This window comes from Ischnura elegans, chromosome 5 (genome assembly GCF_921293095.1).
Source record: "Ischnura elegans chromosome 5, ioIscEleg1.1, whole genome shotgun sequence".
NCBI lineage: Eukaryota > Metazoa > Arthropoda > Insecta > Odonata > Coenagrionidae > Ischnura > Ischnura elegans.
In genome coordinates, this window is record NC_060250.1 from 12,338,867 (window position 1) to 12,356,885 (window position 18,019).

Consider the following 18,019-nt stretch of genomic DNA (forward strand, 5'->3'; position numbering starts at 1 on the left):
ACATTTCTCGTCATGAGGGTATGAATTATGAGTAATCATAACCCTTATTCAGCTGGGAAAGCACCAGATCTTTCTTCACCACGTCATAAGGTTTCCAATCACCGCGCTCATACTTATAGCGATTTCTAAAACTTTCGATCGCTTTTGCGGGAGAGCGCGGAAGTCGCGGGCCATTACGATGGATGTTAGCTCACCACGGTGACGTCAATAATTATCCCCGTCCGTCTAATGGTGCTTTTCGCTTTAAATCGCCCAGGAGCACCTTGGCGTGCGGATGTCATGGACGCGCCTTCGCATCGCTGTTTGCCGAGCTGATAAGGTGAGCGGAAAGCGCCCCCGCGGCGAGCGGCGAGATTCACCTGCACCCGGAGCGGCGAAGGATGTGGTTGAACGCTCCGCTGGTAAGTGCACCCATTTAATTGGCCACCCGCGATAGTATCATAGTAAATACACTCACGCGACGGTGTTGCGGAAATTCCACAAGGGGCAAAATAATTTTCATTTTCCCAGACCTACCAAGATAGAAATTTTCCTCTTGGTGTATTTGGGTGCTATGCGTGTTTCCTGTGCTGATAGTTTGTTTACCAATCGCACGCATCGGAAAGCATGCATTTTATTTAATTATCTTCGAATTTTGTTATTGCCGTGATGAGTTTTTTTTAGTCATCGGTGTTTTTTATACAAACAGACGTCATTATAATACTTTGGTCTTCAAATGCGTTAGTTTCCGACATCAATCTGATTTTTCGGAATTTTTTTAAACTCTTGTGCCAGAAATACCTATATGTTCCGCCGAAGTGATATGGTGGGAGAGAATACGAAATGCAAATTTATCGAAAAATGGAGTGTCTTTGTTGAAGTGCCCCCTGGGCTGGTGATCTCCTCAGCAGATGTACCGCGAGAAGCCACCACATTGGGTTACAAAAAATTTCAGGGCTGGGGGCCGAAAACCGCACAGCCCCCCACCCTCCTAGGCTACAAGCCGACCTTCCCCGGGATTCCAATCCGGCTCTTTCGAATACCCGCCGTTGGAAATGCCAAGGCATCTTACTTTGCGGAGTAAAGTTTGCTTTGGAGCAGTGGCGCAGAGAAGGGGGGGGTTTTGGGGGATAAACCCCCCCCCCAGAGCGCAGAGATATTTTAAAGTTGAATCCATTTTACTTATCTGGATCAGTATTACTTATAGAATAAAGATAGGAATTATCACATATCCCTCAGAAAGCCGTAAAACTCGCCATTTTGAACCGTTATTCTTCAAAATTTTCTGGAGGAGGGCCCCCGCAACTCCTGCTTACCCTGGTAGTTATGCAATACCCCCACACCCGTAAGTATTAGTTGCGCCTAAAGCCCCCCTAGCCTTAATTCCTAGCTGCGCCCCTGCTTTAGAGGGCCATTGATTTTTTGGTTTTAACCAAGTGACGTTAGAGATGGATTAAGCAGGCTTTAGCCGTGGGACCGTGACGTTTTGCGCACAATTTTGAGTAGAGGTTGAGCTCAGAAAGATGCACGTATAATGCGAGACTTTGGTTAAATTCAAATGAAAGTTGATATTCGTTGCCTCTATTGAGTGGGAGGGAAGTCAATATTACGGAAATGAGCATTGGCGATGTGTTAGCTGAGGATTGCAGTTGCAAGTCGGTCCCAGACATTCTTCAGAACGAGATAGCGAATAGAAAGTAATCCGGGGTCACACGCGGAAAATTATTCGAAATGCGAAAGGCATGGAGTCAGTAGCGTAGCCAGGAATTTCGTTCGGGGGGGGGGGGGGGGGGTCCATTAAAAGGAGGATTTATTTTAACAGTGTACTTAGTAGAGGATTTTAAAATAATTTTAATACTTTTCATAATCGAAAGAAATTCATTTTTTAATTAATCTTTTGTAAATTAATGATATTTCAACATTTTTTTTCTTTTAAGCTGAAGCAAATTAATTGTGTTGTAACATTTCTGGGGGGGTCCGGACCCCCGCCCCTTCGCTACGCTACTGTATGAAGTTCTCCTCTTTCCCCGAAATAAATTTTTTCGGAATCGGATTCAGGATCAGATGATTTGGTGGCGTTGACCTCGTATCTCTTGCATTTATCTCACTGTTGCGACGAAGGTGGAGGTTTTGTTGTGATGTCAAGAGCGGTGGTTTCCGTCGTCGCCTGTCTAGACACTCACGGCGGTTTTCCTCACGATTAAAAAAATGGTAACATTCATTATTTCAGTGAGATATGCGCACAAGACCCCGAAAAGTTCATAGGATCCCGATTAAAGGAAGAATAGAACATATATATTTGCCCATGCAACCACATACCAGGCAAGTGAGCATAAATAGAAAGGCAATAAGGAGAACGGACAGGGGCGGACTGACCAGGGTCGGCGGGTGGAAATCACCCGTGGCGGTGACCCCCAACCCCCACGAGGGAGGGCCCACAGCCTGTATTTCACCTGCATAATAATGCAAATGTGCTCAGTGACGGATCCAGGATAGGGACAAGGGGAGGGGGTCTCGGTGAGCGGCCTGCATATCCGACAACTGAACAAAAATGCCATTTTATCAAGTGAATATTGGAAACCCTATGGGCTATAGCCCCCTTCGACTTCCCTCTTCAATTCACAATAAGGCCAGCTACCTTTCATTCTGCCTAAAAATCCTATTCTCTTTCTTCCTCTCCCTCGTTTTCCCAACATCCTATCCTCCAACACTGTTTTCAACATCCCCTTCCCGCTCAGTACTTGCTCCATTCAAACCTTCCGTCTCCTCCGCAGCTCACCTGGAATGGGAAAAAAGGATAGTTTTCCACGTAGAAAAAGTTTTGGACATAATTACTCGGACATCAGGATAATTATTACCTTAGTTTTAAACGGAACCTTTTGACCTTGCAAAATGCTCATTTAAACGCTTTCTTTCACAATATGAAGGAGGTTTGCCTTTTGGGACCGATTAAAAACGTCCCTGCCGTAGCCATCGGATAACCACTTGGAAACTGATAAGCCCAGTATGTCGCCTCATGAAAATTCCTCACTAGCATAGTCAGTTTGGTATCGCCAAGAAAATCTGAAATGTGCAACTTGGGCATGAATTTAGCTTCTTTGCCTTCTCATCGATTTGATATTCAGTCTCGACATTCTAGCTGTAGACAAATGCATGTTGCGAATTTCTCGTGCATGAGTTAAAGAAAGGAACGACAGCAAGAAATTACTGGGAGTATCAGAGTGAGTGAAATATTTCTGTTGATATCTGAAGGAACAAACAATGTATATATATTCGTTCGGAATTTTCAAAATGTGTGAAGCAAGCGTCATTCACTGTTTTATAACACGAAAACTAGATGGATATTTTCCCGCTTTTTGCCTGCATGCCCGGAGGATATTATTGAATACACGCAATTCATTTCCAGCACTACCAAAAGACGCAAATATAAGCATGTTTTTTGCCCAGCACAGATACCCCTTCCATTCAATGGACTGAAATTATAATGACTAAAGCCACGATCAAGTTGCCGTGGTTACTGATATGCTAGCTTCCCACCCGGGCGGTTCGGGTTCAAATCCTGGCGGTGGCAGAGATGATTCAGAGACTTCCAGATGTCCACTCAGCGCTTTGTGGAAGGGTCTGCGAGTACAGCTCTCCGTCCGTCGAATGGGACGTTAAGCCGTGGTCCCCTTGGTGCTCTCCGTTAAGAGTAGACTAATGGCGACGCCAAGACCCCCTCCACCCTTTCCTCATGGCGCCAATGACTAAAGCTGCCGGTCGCCTCCTCCACATACCATACCATACCAGACGTAAACCAAAACTCCGCCGCTATATGTATATATAGAACCATATTTGACCCACGCCCCCCAGCAAGCACTTGTTTTCGATTGCCCCCCAATAAAAGAAAAGATGCTTGATCACACCTTTCGAGCCCTTGCACTGATCGCACGTAGTACCTAGGGCGGATTCAGGATTGTTTTCAAGGGTCTGACAGGCAAACAATCTTCTCGTACTTGACATTAAAAACAACATGCAACAAAATTCACTAACTCATTATTAACTTTATGGTATTCCATTATAAGTGTTCTTGGATAAGTCAGGACAGTACTCTGATGAATGAATATCTTTACCTACCCATCCTTTTCCCCTATTCTGACCTCCGTTTTAGAATTCATCAGGTAACTAGGTAACAATAATAAGATAAATATATCATAATTTGCGCCTGAAGATGGTGGTAATTCATCGAAACGCGGGTCGCGTTATGTAAAAAAGAAGTGGTATAGGTAATAGTGTAATATAACCAAGGAAACTTAACATGCAACAATTAATGAACGAAATATTCTCTTTATTTTAATGTGAGCGGTACTAATATGATATTAAAGGATTGGTGCTCTATTATACACAAAAAAACGAACGTAATGATAACCGTATTAAAAATCTTGTCAATTTTAAGCGTCACGTGACCCTCTGCCCCTTCCTAAATCCGCTCATCCGTAGAACAATGTCACATTTACTGCAGATTCCAAATGAGGCGGTTGCCTCCTCTTCCCACTCCCCTCAAAATCATAAAGTGAATTTACGGGCTAACGCACGCTGAACGACGATGAGGAACAAGGCTGGCACGTAGCCAGAAATTTGGGATCTCGCCTGAACTCCGGACTTCCTGTAAGTCTCGTTCGCACGATGATGAAATTTATAATCATCTTTGATTTTTACCGAAGGCTGCACTCAATTCTACCAGCCCGGAGAACCGGCAGTCTGTATAACCATGCAGCTGTGTCTTTTCTTCGCTACAAAGATAATGGTGATATTGCCGAGGTGAATGTCGTGGACAGAAAGCATGAATCTCTGGTGCCAGCAATATGTGGCAATGCGAAAAAACAACAATTGCGATTTATTGGCCAAAAATTATTGTTTTTCCAAGCATTTCCGACAATGAGGAAAGGTTAAACGATATTATATTGAGTTGAAACGTTGTGCTAATCAATTTTAGACTGTTTGACCACCGTCCCACGTCAGATACTGCGAAGAAAATATTTTCCCACGTTCATATCTTGTGACCAACCTAATGCGGTATGTCTGCAGATATACAATTTCAAACACATCTCAAACGAAAATAACCTAACTTCCATGAAATATGTTATCACTCTTTAGCGTAAATAGATGAATATATCTGCAGAAAATTTATCATGAAAAAGAGACCCAGTACTACAACTGATACGCCCGCGCTTCCGGTGAGGGGAGTGGAAGGGAATGAAAAAGGAGGGAGGCGCAGCCGCGATAAGGATAGGGATAGGGATGGAAGGGAGGGATATGGAATACCCTCGCCGCTATGGGAGTGACCAGGGCCTACTACTAGCGAAACCATGATTTAATGTTTCTACAGAAAGGAAAAAATTTCCTATGAGGAAGGAAATTTCTACGATTTTCCTTAGATAGCATTGTTGGTATAGTTAATGCTGCTGACATAATATCTCTCAATGCTTTAAAAAGTAGCTTGGTTTGGATGGCTTACCGTAGGGTTCATCCCGGACTAAGCCAAAGATGTGAGATTTTCACACACATCTAAGGGTAGGGGGCGAGTTCCTTCCACACCACATCCACAGTAAGGCTTTTTTTGGGTGTCCGGGGTACCCCACCCGGAATAGAAACGGGGACCCTTCCATCAGCAGGCAAGGTATAGAGGCTTTCTATCTTTTAGGGGGAGAGGAAGGAGTGAGGAAACATTAAGGCAAGGTTAGGATGCTTCATTTTAAATAATAACACTCCGTGATAATTTTTCAGTGTCCATGTGAAATTTTAAAAATTAAAGAAAATGTGGAAAACAGTACTTATATCTAGAGTTTAAGCGATGTTATACTGACGAAGAGGATCGCGAAAAGGAAATTGTTCTGTAGCTTTGAACGCTAAGAATGGTCTCATACCTGTCTTACATACGCTCCTTGAAATATAATACATAATTGAAAGCTTTTTCATGATAAATTTTCTGCAGATATATTCATCTATTTACGCTAAAGAGCGTTAACTTATTTCATGGACGCTAGGTTATTTTCGTTTGAGACGTGAAATTGTATATCTGCAGACATACCGCATAAGGATGGTCACAAAATATGAACGTGGGAAAATATTTTCTCCGCAGTATCCGACGTGGGACGGGGGTCAAACGGTATAAAAATGATAGGCACAAAGTGTCAACTCTATATAATATCGTTTACCCCTTCCTCATGGTCGGTAATGCTTGGAAAAACTATGATTTTTTAGCCAATAAATCGCAATTGTTGTTTTTCCGTATTGTCACATATTGCTGGTCCCAGGGATTCATGCTTACTGTCCATGACATTCACCTCACCAAGGTATTTTCGGACACGTATAGCCACCGCACACGCGTGCCGTAGCATTCAGAATTCATGCACATGTCTAGTCATACGTGCTTCTTGTTGGCATTTTTCCTTCCTCGTTCCCACGCGAGCTAAAGAGACGAAGGACGTGGTCTATTGCGCCTCGACGCATTTTCTTCTAAGCTCCAAGTTTGAGGATAAAATTAACATCCCGTCGGCGCAAGCACAACGATCTCGGAAGCTACCCGTGCTCTAGTGCGTCATGACAAATAGGGCATGAACTTGATTCTATTTACATTCATTCATTCCTAAGATCCGTGTACTGCAGTCATCTATATCTCTCTATCTCTCCTATGCCACTTCTTTTACTTCCCTGAAGCTCTTCTTCCCTAAATCCCTCTTGATCTGTCCTATGTATACTTAATTCAACTGATATAATTTCACACAGTGCTTTATTTAAATCGTAGGTTGGTTTGGATAGGCTAAGGTAGAGTTTAACCCAGACTAAGCCAAAAATATGTGAATTTCATCTCGAGAGGTAGTTGGTGAGGACGTCATAGCCCTGAAGACGATGGCCGAGTCGGACATCGAAACGTCGCGTTGTCACTTCCGTCTAGCGTAATATTATATATCCTTACGTTTTTTGTTTACTTGATGTCAAGGGCATTTATCCAGCGATTTTGGTATAAAATCCAACTGCAGAATATGGAGGAAATTTTGTAGTTCACTTGGAGGAAATGTTTTATCTGGCAGAACCTCCGGCATACAATATTAAGTGGAATTTCATCACGAGGAAATCAATTTGGAGTAGAATGTCACCAACGCTACGGCGTAGAGTATTAGAACAGTGGAAATAAGTTTGGATTTAACAAGATTTTTTAAATCCTCCTTTAGGTAGGTATAAAGGATAGTAAAGAAGAACGATAGTGTTATAAACAATTTATTTGAGAATATTTCTTCCAAGTTTGAAAACCTCAATTAATTCGTTTTTGAGGTTTTTGGCCAGCTGTTTTCGATTTCAGCCCACTGTGCGTCGGCAGTAAACGGATCGGATGTAGTTCCAGATATGGTGGCGATTCCAATAACTCTTCACGCAAGGACCCATATTTCAGTAGGCAAGCTGTAGAAGCTTAAACTATATAGTAGAGCTATGTAGCTATACTATTAAAGCTATATAAACTATATTCTTGGGGCGAGGGGAGGTGGGGCTATGATAGTGCAAGGGTTCTTAATGCTCTGGGGAATTTTCCGTCAAACTTTCCTGCTATCACGTTTCAAACTTAGCTGCTGTATGTCACTGCGTTTCAATTGATAAAAAATATCAACAGAGCCAATTCGCATGCAATCCAAACTTCCCCTGATTCGAATTTTCGGCTGCGTGCCTTTCCACATTGATATGCGTCAACTGAGCTCTGATACTGACTGATAACCGCTCGACTTCCTCTGTCGAGTGCCTGACGCCAACTGACTCCAGCAATCCTTTGCGAGGGTAAATTCCAAAGAAATGAACCATCGGTTATACAATAAGGATTAGTTTAGGGAGGATAGCTAGCACTCGATTCAGTAAACACGTTCAGTGCTGCACAGTGCACATACTTGAAATGCCCTTTGCAAAGACCTCAATCAAGATTCGGGCAGTCACTGAAAAAATCTCCGCGACCGTAGGAATTTGAACCTGGGCCCGCGGGCTGGGAAGCCAACACTCTAGCCGCGACACCAACGTGATACCCGTAGTGCTCTGCCTTCAAGCCACACAACTATCTCAACGGATTTCTTTGGAAAGGTACATCTACATCTACATAATACCCTGCGAGCCACCTCTAGGGTGTTTGGCAGGGGGTGATCAATCACCAGCATGCAGCATGCATTTGGACTCCCACATGCACACCATACCGTCCAAAAAACGTCCCGTATAATAACAAACTATACTACTATATGCTGTTAGAAATAGAATATAGAATAGAAATTCAGAAACATGCATTAAGTTTTACATAGGTTAGTAGGCTACACTACAAGTCATGCAATCTATTTACGAGTTCTATTGCTGCCGTTATAATCTCTTATTGATCGTGGAAAAAATGACATTCGGAATCTGTCTGTTCTGCAATCTATCTCTCTTATTTTATTTATATGATCTGATCTTCCGTAGTACGTTGGCGTCCGCAAGATATGGTTAACTTCGTCAGAAAAGACACTGCTCTTGAATTTATCTAAAAGGTTTAGTCTATTTTTCAATCTACGGTCCGACAGAGATCCCCATCCGAGTTTATCTAAGAGGTCAGTTACACTAACAAGACTATCGTAACGACCTTTCACATACCTGGCAGCTCTTCTTTGCACGCGTTCTAACTCTGTTATTAAGCCTTTTTCATGAGGGTCCCAAACACTGACAGCGTATTCCAGATGTGGCCTAACGAGGGAAAAGTAGCTAATTTCTCTCACTTTGTCGTCGCACTTTCCTAATATTCTTTTAACAAAACCCATTTTACGATTAGCTTGACCGGTTATTTCTCGAATATGTTAATTCCACGATAGATCATTATTGAGTCTAACCCCTAGATATTTCACGGATTCAACTGCCTTTAACTGCGTGCCCCGAAGGATATAGTTACGCTGTAGGGAGTTATTCTTCTTCCAGAAATTCATTACGACGCATTTTTCCAAATTTAATTCTAACTGCCAAGCATCGCACCAAGCTTGGATAGCAGCAAGGTCATTCGTTAGTTCATCTATATCTTTGCTGGAATGGATTACTCTGTAAACTTCAGCTTCGTCTGCAAATAATCGTAACTTACTCTGCACTACTTCGCCAATGTCCTTTATATAAAGAAGGAATAGGAGTGGGCCAATGACACTACCCTGAGGAACGCCAGAAGTGACTCTAACCTCATTGGAGACTGCACCGTCTAATACTACTCTTTGGACGCGGTCGCTCAAAAATTCTCTAATCCAGGAAATGACATCTTCGTCTAGACCATAAGATTTCAGTTTTATTATTAACTTTCCGTGGGGTACTTTATCAAATGCCTTTTTGAAATCCATCAGGTAGTTAGTCATCAATCAGGTAGTTAGTAATCAAAAGGTAAATAGTTTGAAAATCATACAAAGCACGCGTGGGAAATGAACAGAATAGGGTGGTTTCGTATTATTTTTTCACTGCTTGAATCGAAAGATTATTACTCCTGGAGTACGTATTTCACGCTTTTAGATTTTTAAATGACGATATCTATTTTTCGCGATTAAATGAAAAGTGAAAATTTTCAAGCGCGCGAAAACGCGACGGCTAAGTATGAAGCCGGGATAACTCCCGTATGACGTCGTTCTGGTTCCCGCTGCCGCAAGTGAGGTGACCTTGGGGCGAGGCTCTGAGCGCTGATACGACACAGGATGCTAGCAGGTAGCTGAGTACCATGCTAGCTGGCAGCGCTTGGCTTAAATAAGGATTATTAATACCTTATCAAGCGAGGAAAACTTTCCGACCTTAGCCAGTTTTAATAGGTGATTATTAAGAGATGTTTCCCTGAGCTCTGTGCCTTATGCATGCATTGGTAACCTCAGACGATGTAAAACTCCTATCTACTCGTATAGAAACTAGGTCCCTGTGACGTCACGTGGAGTGGCATCGCATGGGCGCTAATCTGGCCTTTTTCAAATGAGGATAAAATTGACCCTTGAAATTCGTCTAAACCGGTATTTCTAAAACCAAATAATTTGTATATTATGAATACACTAATGGTGGGTAACGAATCGCAATCAATGCCTTTCGTTTTCTTTGATGAAGGAAACTACCCTATCGGTGATAAAGCGTCCCAATATAAGATATTATGCCCCTAAAAATATGAATATAGTAAAATAACCCATTCATTATGCCAATGAAACCTCGAGAGATGCAATTTATGAATCGCAAAAATTAAAAATGAAGTTATTTCCTTTCTGGTCAGAGTACCCTCTCTGTCGTTTGTTTATTATTTTAAAACTCTACTAAAAGATTTTGAAACGCATTCGGCGAATTTATAAAAAATTACGGTTTATTTTTCAAAGGAAAGACAGGGTCCGAAAAAGGCTTTCCTAGCTTCCAGCCGGGTGGTCTCTCTTCATTCTGAAAGGCAAAGTGCTAATTTAAAGCCGTTATACATAAATTCAACGAGTTGAGACCTCGGCAGCATTTATTCGAAATGTACCCGATATCAGGCACGGTCATAGGATAAGAGGACTGAAATAATAGAACACTCTTTTCTCTCCGCTCTTTACACCTGCCATTTTAATTCATATTTGAGGTATCTACAGCATTATTATCTTGCATGATGCTGTCTTATATTGGCCATGCCTTTCTCCTCACGCCTTCTCGCAAAGGTCGATTCCCGTATTTCTGAGCCTCTGAGACTAAACAGTCACTCACTATCTGCAATTGCGTGTTAAGGCGCATACTTAAAGCCGCGTTATCGATAGCAAAAAAGACTTGCAAGACCTCCATCGCTGGTACGGCACGGTCATGGTCGCCGTTTGCGCAATATCTGCTGAATTAGAGAGACCTGAATGTATTATCCAAACGTCTTGTATGATATGAGGCAGGTTGTGGTGGAAGTCCTTAATATTATTTAAATTAGACATCGCAATATTTCCGTTGGATTTTATTTTAGCACGACGCGTTTCGTTGTTACAAGCAACATCACTCAGTTAGAATCAAAAGGGAAAAAATTTATACGCCCTGGAAATCATGGACATACAAAAACTAAAAAATCAGAACACTCCCCTGATGAATGAAAATCTATTTCATTCTCCCTCGTCATTTTTGACCATACAATTTCAAGGACCGAGACACACATAAAATAGCAATTTTATCCATGAAGTGATAAAAAACATTCTTCACCGAACCCATTTCTCCACAAAAATGGGGGTTGGGCCCAGACACATATATATAATTATATATCTGTGGGACCTAGATTTCCAACCGTCCCCTTTGACCCCGAAAAATTGTTGGAATCCAGTTTATTTTTTTAAATTTTCTATAAACCCTTTACACACAACCTTACCCAAACGCTGTTCCCCCCTCCCTCCTTCACACCATAGAATAAGGACACGGGGTCGACCTCCCAAGAGAAGAAGATCATCTGGACGAGGACTCCATCTGGAAGACCACAACGCTAAAGAAGATAGTGAAGCACGATCTTAGGTTTAGGAAGATAGTGAAGGCATTCGTGGTACCCTCACCCAACCTGGAACCTTTCTCTTCCCACACCCACCCTGCTCCTCTTCCGAGACCCTAAACGACCCCCTCTGCCACCATCTTCAACATCCCCACTTCTCGACACTCAAACCCCATCCTCCGTCTTACCCACTCCCCTTAAGCACCAAGACGTATAAAAGGAAGAACTCTTAAGTCATATCAGACATATGTTGCACTTGATAATGTTTTTTTGTAACAACGAAACGTGTATTGTTAAAATAAAATCCAGTGAAATTATTGCAATGTCTCATTTCAATAATATTATGCAAATATTTAAGCGATAGTGAAGATGTGGCGGGAATAATGAAGATACTCTGCATGGGAGAGGGACGAGATGAACTTCCCCGCCAGTAAATATTTCTATTTATTGTTAGCAATAATTTTCGCTCACCCACTCCACAGATTTTAATTTGAATTATAATCAATTTATTAATTTTACCACAATTTTTAAAATTCGTTCGTTTGCGTCTTTGTAATCAAATTTCCAACCAATGGGAAAACTCCCTAGCCAAAAGGATCTTAATTTACCTCATGAAAATTCTATTCACGTTACTCTCTTCACAATTCTTACGTAAAACCAAACGTAATCTCCTCACATTATACATTTATTTCCAAGCGGGTCGGGAAAAAATTTAGGGTGATATGGGAACATGATCGATTCAACAGGTGCATTTCGCATCAGTCACTTTCAAGCCCATTTTCTCTCTGACACTTTATCATGGTGGACTCCAAAATATCAGCTGAATGCTACTACAGAAATGGTGGTAGAGAAAAAAATAATTCTCAATCATTTATTTAGACATAAATATAGTGATTGGAACTTCGGGGTAATAGATATGCTTGTGCGACTTTTGCAGCTCATTAATTTTTGCACAGGGATGTAATAATTTCATTTTTGTAATATATTATCTTTGTAAATAAAATATGAAATGTGTTTCTCTTCCGATTTCAATTATCGAATAAACACTCTCATTCAAGTTAACCGACCGGCTCGGAAAGAAAATATATGTAACATGAGGATACGTCTGTTTTTGCGCAAGAATTGTAAAAAGAGTGATGTTTATAGCATTTACAGAAAGTAAATTAATGTCCGTTACCGTTAATTACCTTTATTGGTGTTTGAGTTGTATAAAGCTTTCATCATCTGCGAAAAATTTGACATTTTTTTCCTTTATATGGTATTTTGTTCAAGTGACTTACACGAGCATCATTAATAAAACTTCTCCTTGCTCCTTAATTTGCCCACTCTATGACAAGAAGAAGTTTAATTTGAAATCGAAAAAATGGCAATTTTTCGCAGATGATGAAAATTTTCTACAGTTGAATTGCAAATAACAGCCTCTAGACTACAATACATTTTGCCACCTTTTTAAGAAGTTTTGAATCTCCCGGGTTTATTCCATGAAATAAAGAAAAAACTAAGAATTTAATCTATTAACTGAAACAGTGATTAAATAAATCGGTCCTTTCTCCAGTGAAATGTCAAAGTATCGTGATGAAAAATAGGAAAAAAAATTAACTCGTAAAACAGCATTCCATGAATGTTATATAATATTAAAAAAGGTGGCGTTGACATCTCTTCTCAAAAGTTTTGAAAGGACTCGGGGGGGTGTGTCAATCTCGGGGTCGTGTCAACAAGAATCACTTTAACAGGGCAGCTAGCTCCAAATGTTAACAATCACGTAAATAAATATCTGTGCATAAGACTACTGTATTATTTGATGAATCATCTCGTTCGATTACTTCTCTAATCGATGGCGTGTTGTTAATTTGTGTGAACATATTTGTATATCTAGTAGTTGTCATTGAAAACATCACAATCTAAAGGGATATTTAACCTGACTTACAAAGTTTTCACCGACTAAATTGATTGATAGTTCACAATATTGTTCAAAGTAGGGTATTAAACGGTTTACCTGATTTTTTTATTCATCGTACATGCGGCTAAATATCGAGGGAAACGGGTGATCTTCTAATGCTTGGGTCTGAGGTTACATACGGAAGCGTGTTTTTGAAATTTTCTTTCAAGGATGCCGAAGTATCAGAAAATGGAAGAAGAAGGGGAGAAGTCTAAGGCAAAACCCAGTTCGGAAGCATCGGATAACATTTCTCAGGAAATGAATAGTTCCATAAGTCCTGTATCCAGCCGAGAGGAAACCATTCAGAGAGCTTCGGTTTTCTTTTGGAACGCGGAGGATTATATTCTCAAGGATGAAGACATATTCGATGATGGCTCGTAAGTAAATTTCTTTGTTTTTATAAGCTATTGCAGTTAAAGCATAATTGCCACCGTTCAATTTCTCGACCTAGAATTAGACTCTGGCATATAAAAAATTAGCATGAAGTAGTTTTCAGTTTTCGATTGAAATTACTGATGATATAATCGTGTACCTGGTTCGCTACCTATTTTATTTCTGCAGTCTTCTAGCCCCTAAGTCCCCTTGACCCTTCTCTTTTAGAGATCAAATTCATGTAAGTGATGACGATGACAATAGTAAATGTTCTCTTCATAATCCTAAATATATTTGGGAATGTAAACTGATCTTTACAAAGAGCTTGTTTTTCAGTGTTCTGTAACGATAGTGCTGAATAGCTGGTGTAAGATTTCACTTTGAGATAATATGCAGTCACAATGTATATCAGCAAAGTAATATTTATATTCCATATGTTATTGTATCCACTTTTATTTTCACATCATTGGCTACATGCAGAACATTCTATTGATATGAACTATTTTATTATTTCAGTTTTAATCGCCAGCTGAGAAGATTTGTCGAGGGTTTGTATTTCCGACTGGTGACCAACATCCTCATAATAACTGATTTATGCTTGGCTGTGACTGATGTAGCAGGAAGCTTGAAGGACAGAAATTTTGAAGGAGATATTCCTGTTCGGAATATAGTTTTTACAGCTCTTGAAATTATATTCTCATGTTATTTTGTTGTTGAGATAGTTCTCAGGATATTTGCATTAGGGTGAGTATGAATGCACTCTGCTATCACTGCTTCTAGACATATCAAACAACAATGCTTGGGTAGAACATTATTCTTTGGAGATTTAAGATTATTATAGTCCGCCCCGCCATCAAAGAATGATGCCGGAGTAGACTATGACTGCCTTCGTATTACTCCAATTAAAGCCTGCAGGCCATGCTGCAACCCAACTGTGAGGGACCAGGGTCCTTCACAGTTGGGTTGTTCATTATTGTCCTGCTCTGTTTTTTTCCCTGTTCTTTTGAACAATGGCCTTGATGGATTTGCATTGGCTGCCCGACAAAAGGGACAAGTCTCAGTTGAGATTTTTCTTTTTAAGGTTATTTCAATATGCTTTTAATCTAGGCAACCAACCACCAGACTAAAATAGGACTGGTGCTTGAGGCAGTCACTTGACATCATTGCCTGATGACATTACCAGAGTCAAAAGCCTAATTGTCAGACATCATGAATAATCTGACCCGGCTCTCAACTTGAGGAATATCCATAGAATTGGGCTTTTTTAGTCAAGAGAAAAGCCTAATACTTCTTAACCTTTTCCCTACAATACACGTGTGGACATTTCCTGACCCGGGAGATGACGGCTGTATATTTACCTGTGAGATTTTCCTGGCCAGGGGAACGAAAGCCATATATATACGTTTTCTAGCTCTCCCCCTTTTAGGACGGTCGCGGGTTTATGTCGTATTTGTCTCGGGACCCAACTCTGCGGGGTTTAGGATTTACCCTCGGTATCCGGGAGCAGGTGCCCTGACCCCTCGTCTTTTATAACCCCTCTTAGCGGTAAGGGACAGCGATTGCACAATTGTTTATCGAGTTAGTTTTCGAAATAAATATTTCTTCATTTCTCATAAGAAATAAACTAAAAATTGAATTTTTTTGTCTTTAGAGCTGCGTTTACAGTTTTTAAACAAAATTCTACAATAAATGTTAACTTATATCTCAAGTTATGTATAAACATCAACATGGAAATTGTTGCTGCATTAAATGCATTAATATTGACCTTAGAATTTCCTTTAAAATCTGACAATACTCAGAAAAAAATGAGGAATTCAATTCAAAGTCTACAATTTACGTGCAAGTAACAATTATCCATTTTGCTAAATACATATAAGCAATACATAAGTTGACCGCGAACCAATGCCGCAGGTATGGTCGTAAACCCGGAAAAGAGGGAGCACAACTACTCTCGCAGTCTGAGATAATGCAGAGTCCTAGCGGGGAGGGGTCGAAAAAGGTTCCGCGAGACCCTTCTTAACGAATGTCCTCCAAAAATGCTCGGTACCATGAGAAAGAAGTCTTTTGAAGCTCAGTACAGCAGTCATGCTAAGACGAAAACTCCACCGTCTCGAAAGGGTTAATAATATTGGTACTGGTTTTGAAGGGCCCATTAACCTCTAATGAGCTAGTCCTGCATTCCTAAATGGCAGCTCACGTCGAATCAAACCCTGAAGTGGTTAAGAATGTGGCCTGGGAACAAACTTCCTTAGTTTGTAATGGATTTCTTGTCCTGCTGTTATAAGATACCCTATCGTTCAAACTAAAATAATATAACTTCATTCCATTCATTTAGGTACTTTATGGACTCCATTAACGAGAGTTATTATTTGAGAATTAATTCTTTTGTGGTGCATGCTAAAGAGAAAGGAAGGTGGATGGACTCAAACAGTCGAGTCTGAATCACAAAATAGTATTTTTTCTGTACGTTGCGGAGAGGGTAGCTGCGGAGATCACTCCTGTGATAGAGATCCTTATACCTTTATCTGTATTGAGGATGCTACCTTATGTTTCCCCAAAAATACATAGCGAAGTAGAACCCAAAGGTAGCTAAAAGGAATACCATTATTGGCTGTGAAATGAAGGTTTTGAACTTTGAGGGGAATAGCAAAAATAATGGAAAAGGGGATGATAAAAATGGAAGCTTGTGAGATACCATTTTTATGGCCTCAGAAAAGCTATTCATGGATTCATCCATCAGAGAAATGGACGTTATCATGTGATTCAAGCTTAAATAGTGGGAAGGGACAAGTTCGATTAAAAATCAGGGATTGCCAATTCTCCAAATTTGGAAGGGGAGTTAGGGTCTCAAAGAGATTTATGTTTATATTTATTTGTTATTTATATGTACTACTTATCTCATAATTGATTATAAATTTTTCCTTTACATACCTATCTGTAATCTCAACTCATTTTACAGGTGGAAAGAATTTTTTGATTCCATTTACAATATTATCGATACAGCTGTAGTAGCAATTACTTTCGTTGTAACCATTGTTGATGTTGCTGTTGAGTCCAGCACTATACGACCTTTCAAGTAAGTGTCTTTTGTTTAATTGCACGGTTTCTGGTTCATTAAGGAGAGTATGGTTACAAAGTGGATAAAGTTTTGGCTACTGACCAGATTCAAATCAGTTCTGGGGGTGTTAAAGTTCCAATCAGCAAGAAAAATCCTAACCTCTTGTCAGAAAAAAAATAAAAAACCAGGAAAATATGCGCCCCTATTCATATCAGCCATAAGTGAAAATATACTGTCACCACAAGGAAGAATTTGTTGGGGGTAGGGGCTGAAGCTCCCCCTAACCCTCAGCCATGTGCCTGAGTTAACTCTTACTTGGCATTCATATCCTCTCAAGATAATTTTTGGAAAGTTATTTGGTGTCTTTTCTTAAAGTAGATTCACCACCCATTAGAAGCCCTGAAGTTAGCTACTCCTTGTTTTTTCCTGTTCCTCTTAATTTAGGCCTTATGGTTTTTGCATTAACACATTTAATGCGGGCCCGATTTTCATGAACATCAACAGAATCGGCCGATAAAATAAGAAAGAAAAATAGAAAGTGGTTTTTGTGCCATAACTTCCGTTCAAATACTGCTATTTACAAATGGCGCTCACGAGTCGAAAGAAGGAAGCTTGCTGAAGGCCATGCATACAATCGGAAGACTCGAAAGTGGATATTAGTCACGTACGGAGGCGGAGAAAGTCCGACCTGCAGAGCACTTTAATTGACGTGCTCCGTATCTCGGCTTGGATGGGACCACGTCAATTGGCGTGCTCTGTGCTGAATGTGCTAAGCGGGACATTTCACTGATTGGCGACTACACCTTACACTTGTCCTTTCGAGTTAGAATATCTCCTGCTACCATAGCATATGCTTGGCTTCAATGGGTCAATTCTTGTCTTTCTCATTTTCTCTTTTAATGGCACCCTCACTTTGAAAAAATAATCTGAAGGTGTAGAAGCAACTCGGAATCTGCCTATTATCTTTGATAAGTACGCTGAAAATTAATTTATTTATTCAACATGAAATCCATGCACGTCAAAGAAGATCTTTAAATTAGGTGTTAAACAGTGGATCAAATAGTAAAATAGCATGAAATAAAACAACATATTACACTCAACAACTAAATGTATAATAGAGATACTATGTAATAAAACCATTGAATTGACAACCACATCCACAGTGACAATTATGGAGGGAGGAGGAACAGAAGAAGGGGAATTA

General features: G+C 40.4%; 1 protein-coding gene across 3 annotated transcripts in view; it reads left to right on the forward strand.

The window, feature by feature from the left end:
- The first annotated feature begins 316 nt into the window (after window positions 1-316).
- The window catches only part of LOC124158498 (phosphatidylinositol 3,4,5-trisphosphate 3-phosphatase TPTE2-like), a 29,724-nt gene continuing 12,021 nt past the window's right edge, over window positions 317-18,019 (forward strand). Inside the window, exons 1-4 of one of the 3 annotated variants that reach the window (XM_046533621.1) lie at window positions 317-401; window positions 13,556-13,762; window positions 14,274-14,501; window positions 16,717-16,833. In XM_046533621.1, the coding sequence (XP_046389577.1) occupies window positions 13,557-13,762; window positions 14,274-14,501; window positions 16,717-16,833 (551 nt within the window). In that variant the 5' untranslated portion in view covers window positions 317-401; window position 13,556. The other 2 variants (XM_046533618.1, XM_046533619.1) reach the window with 2 other exon arrangements.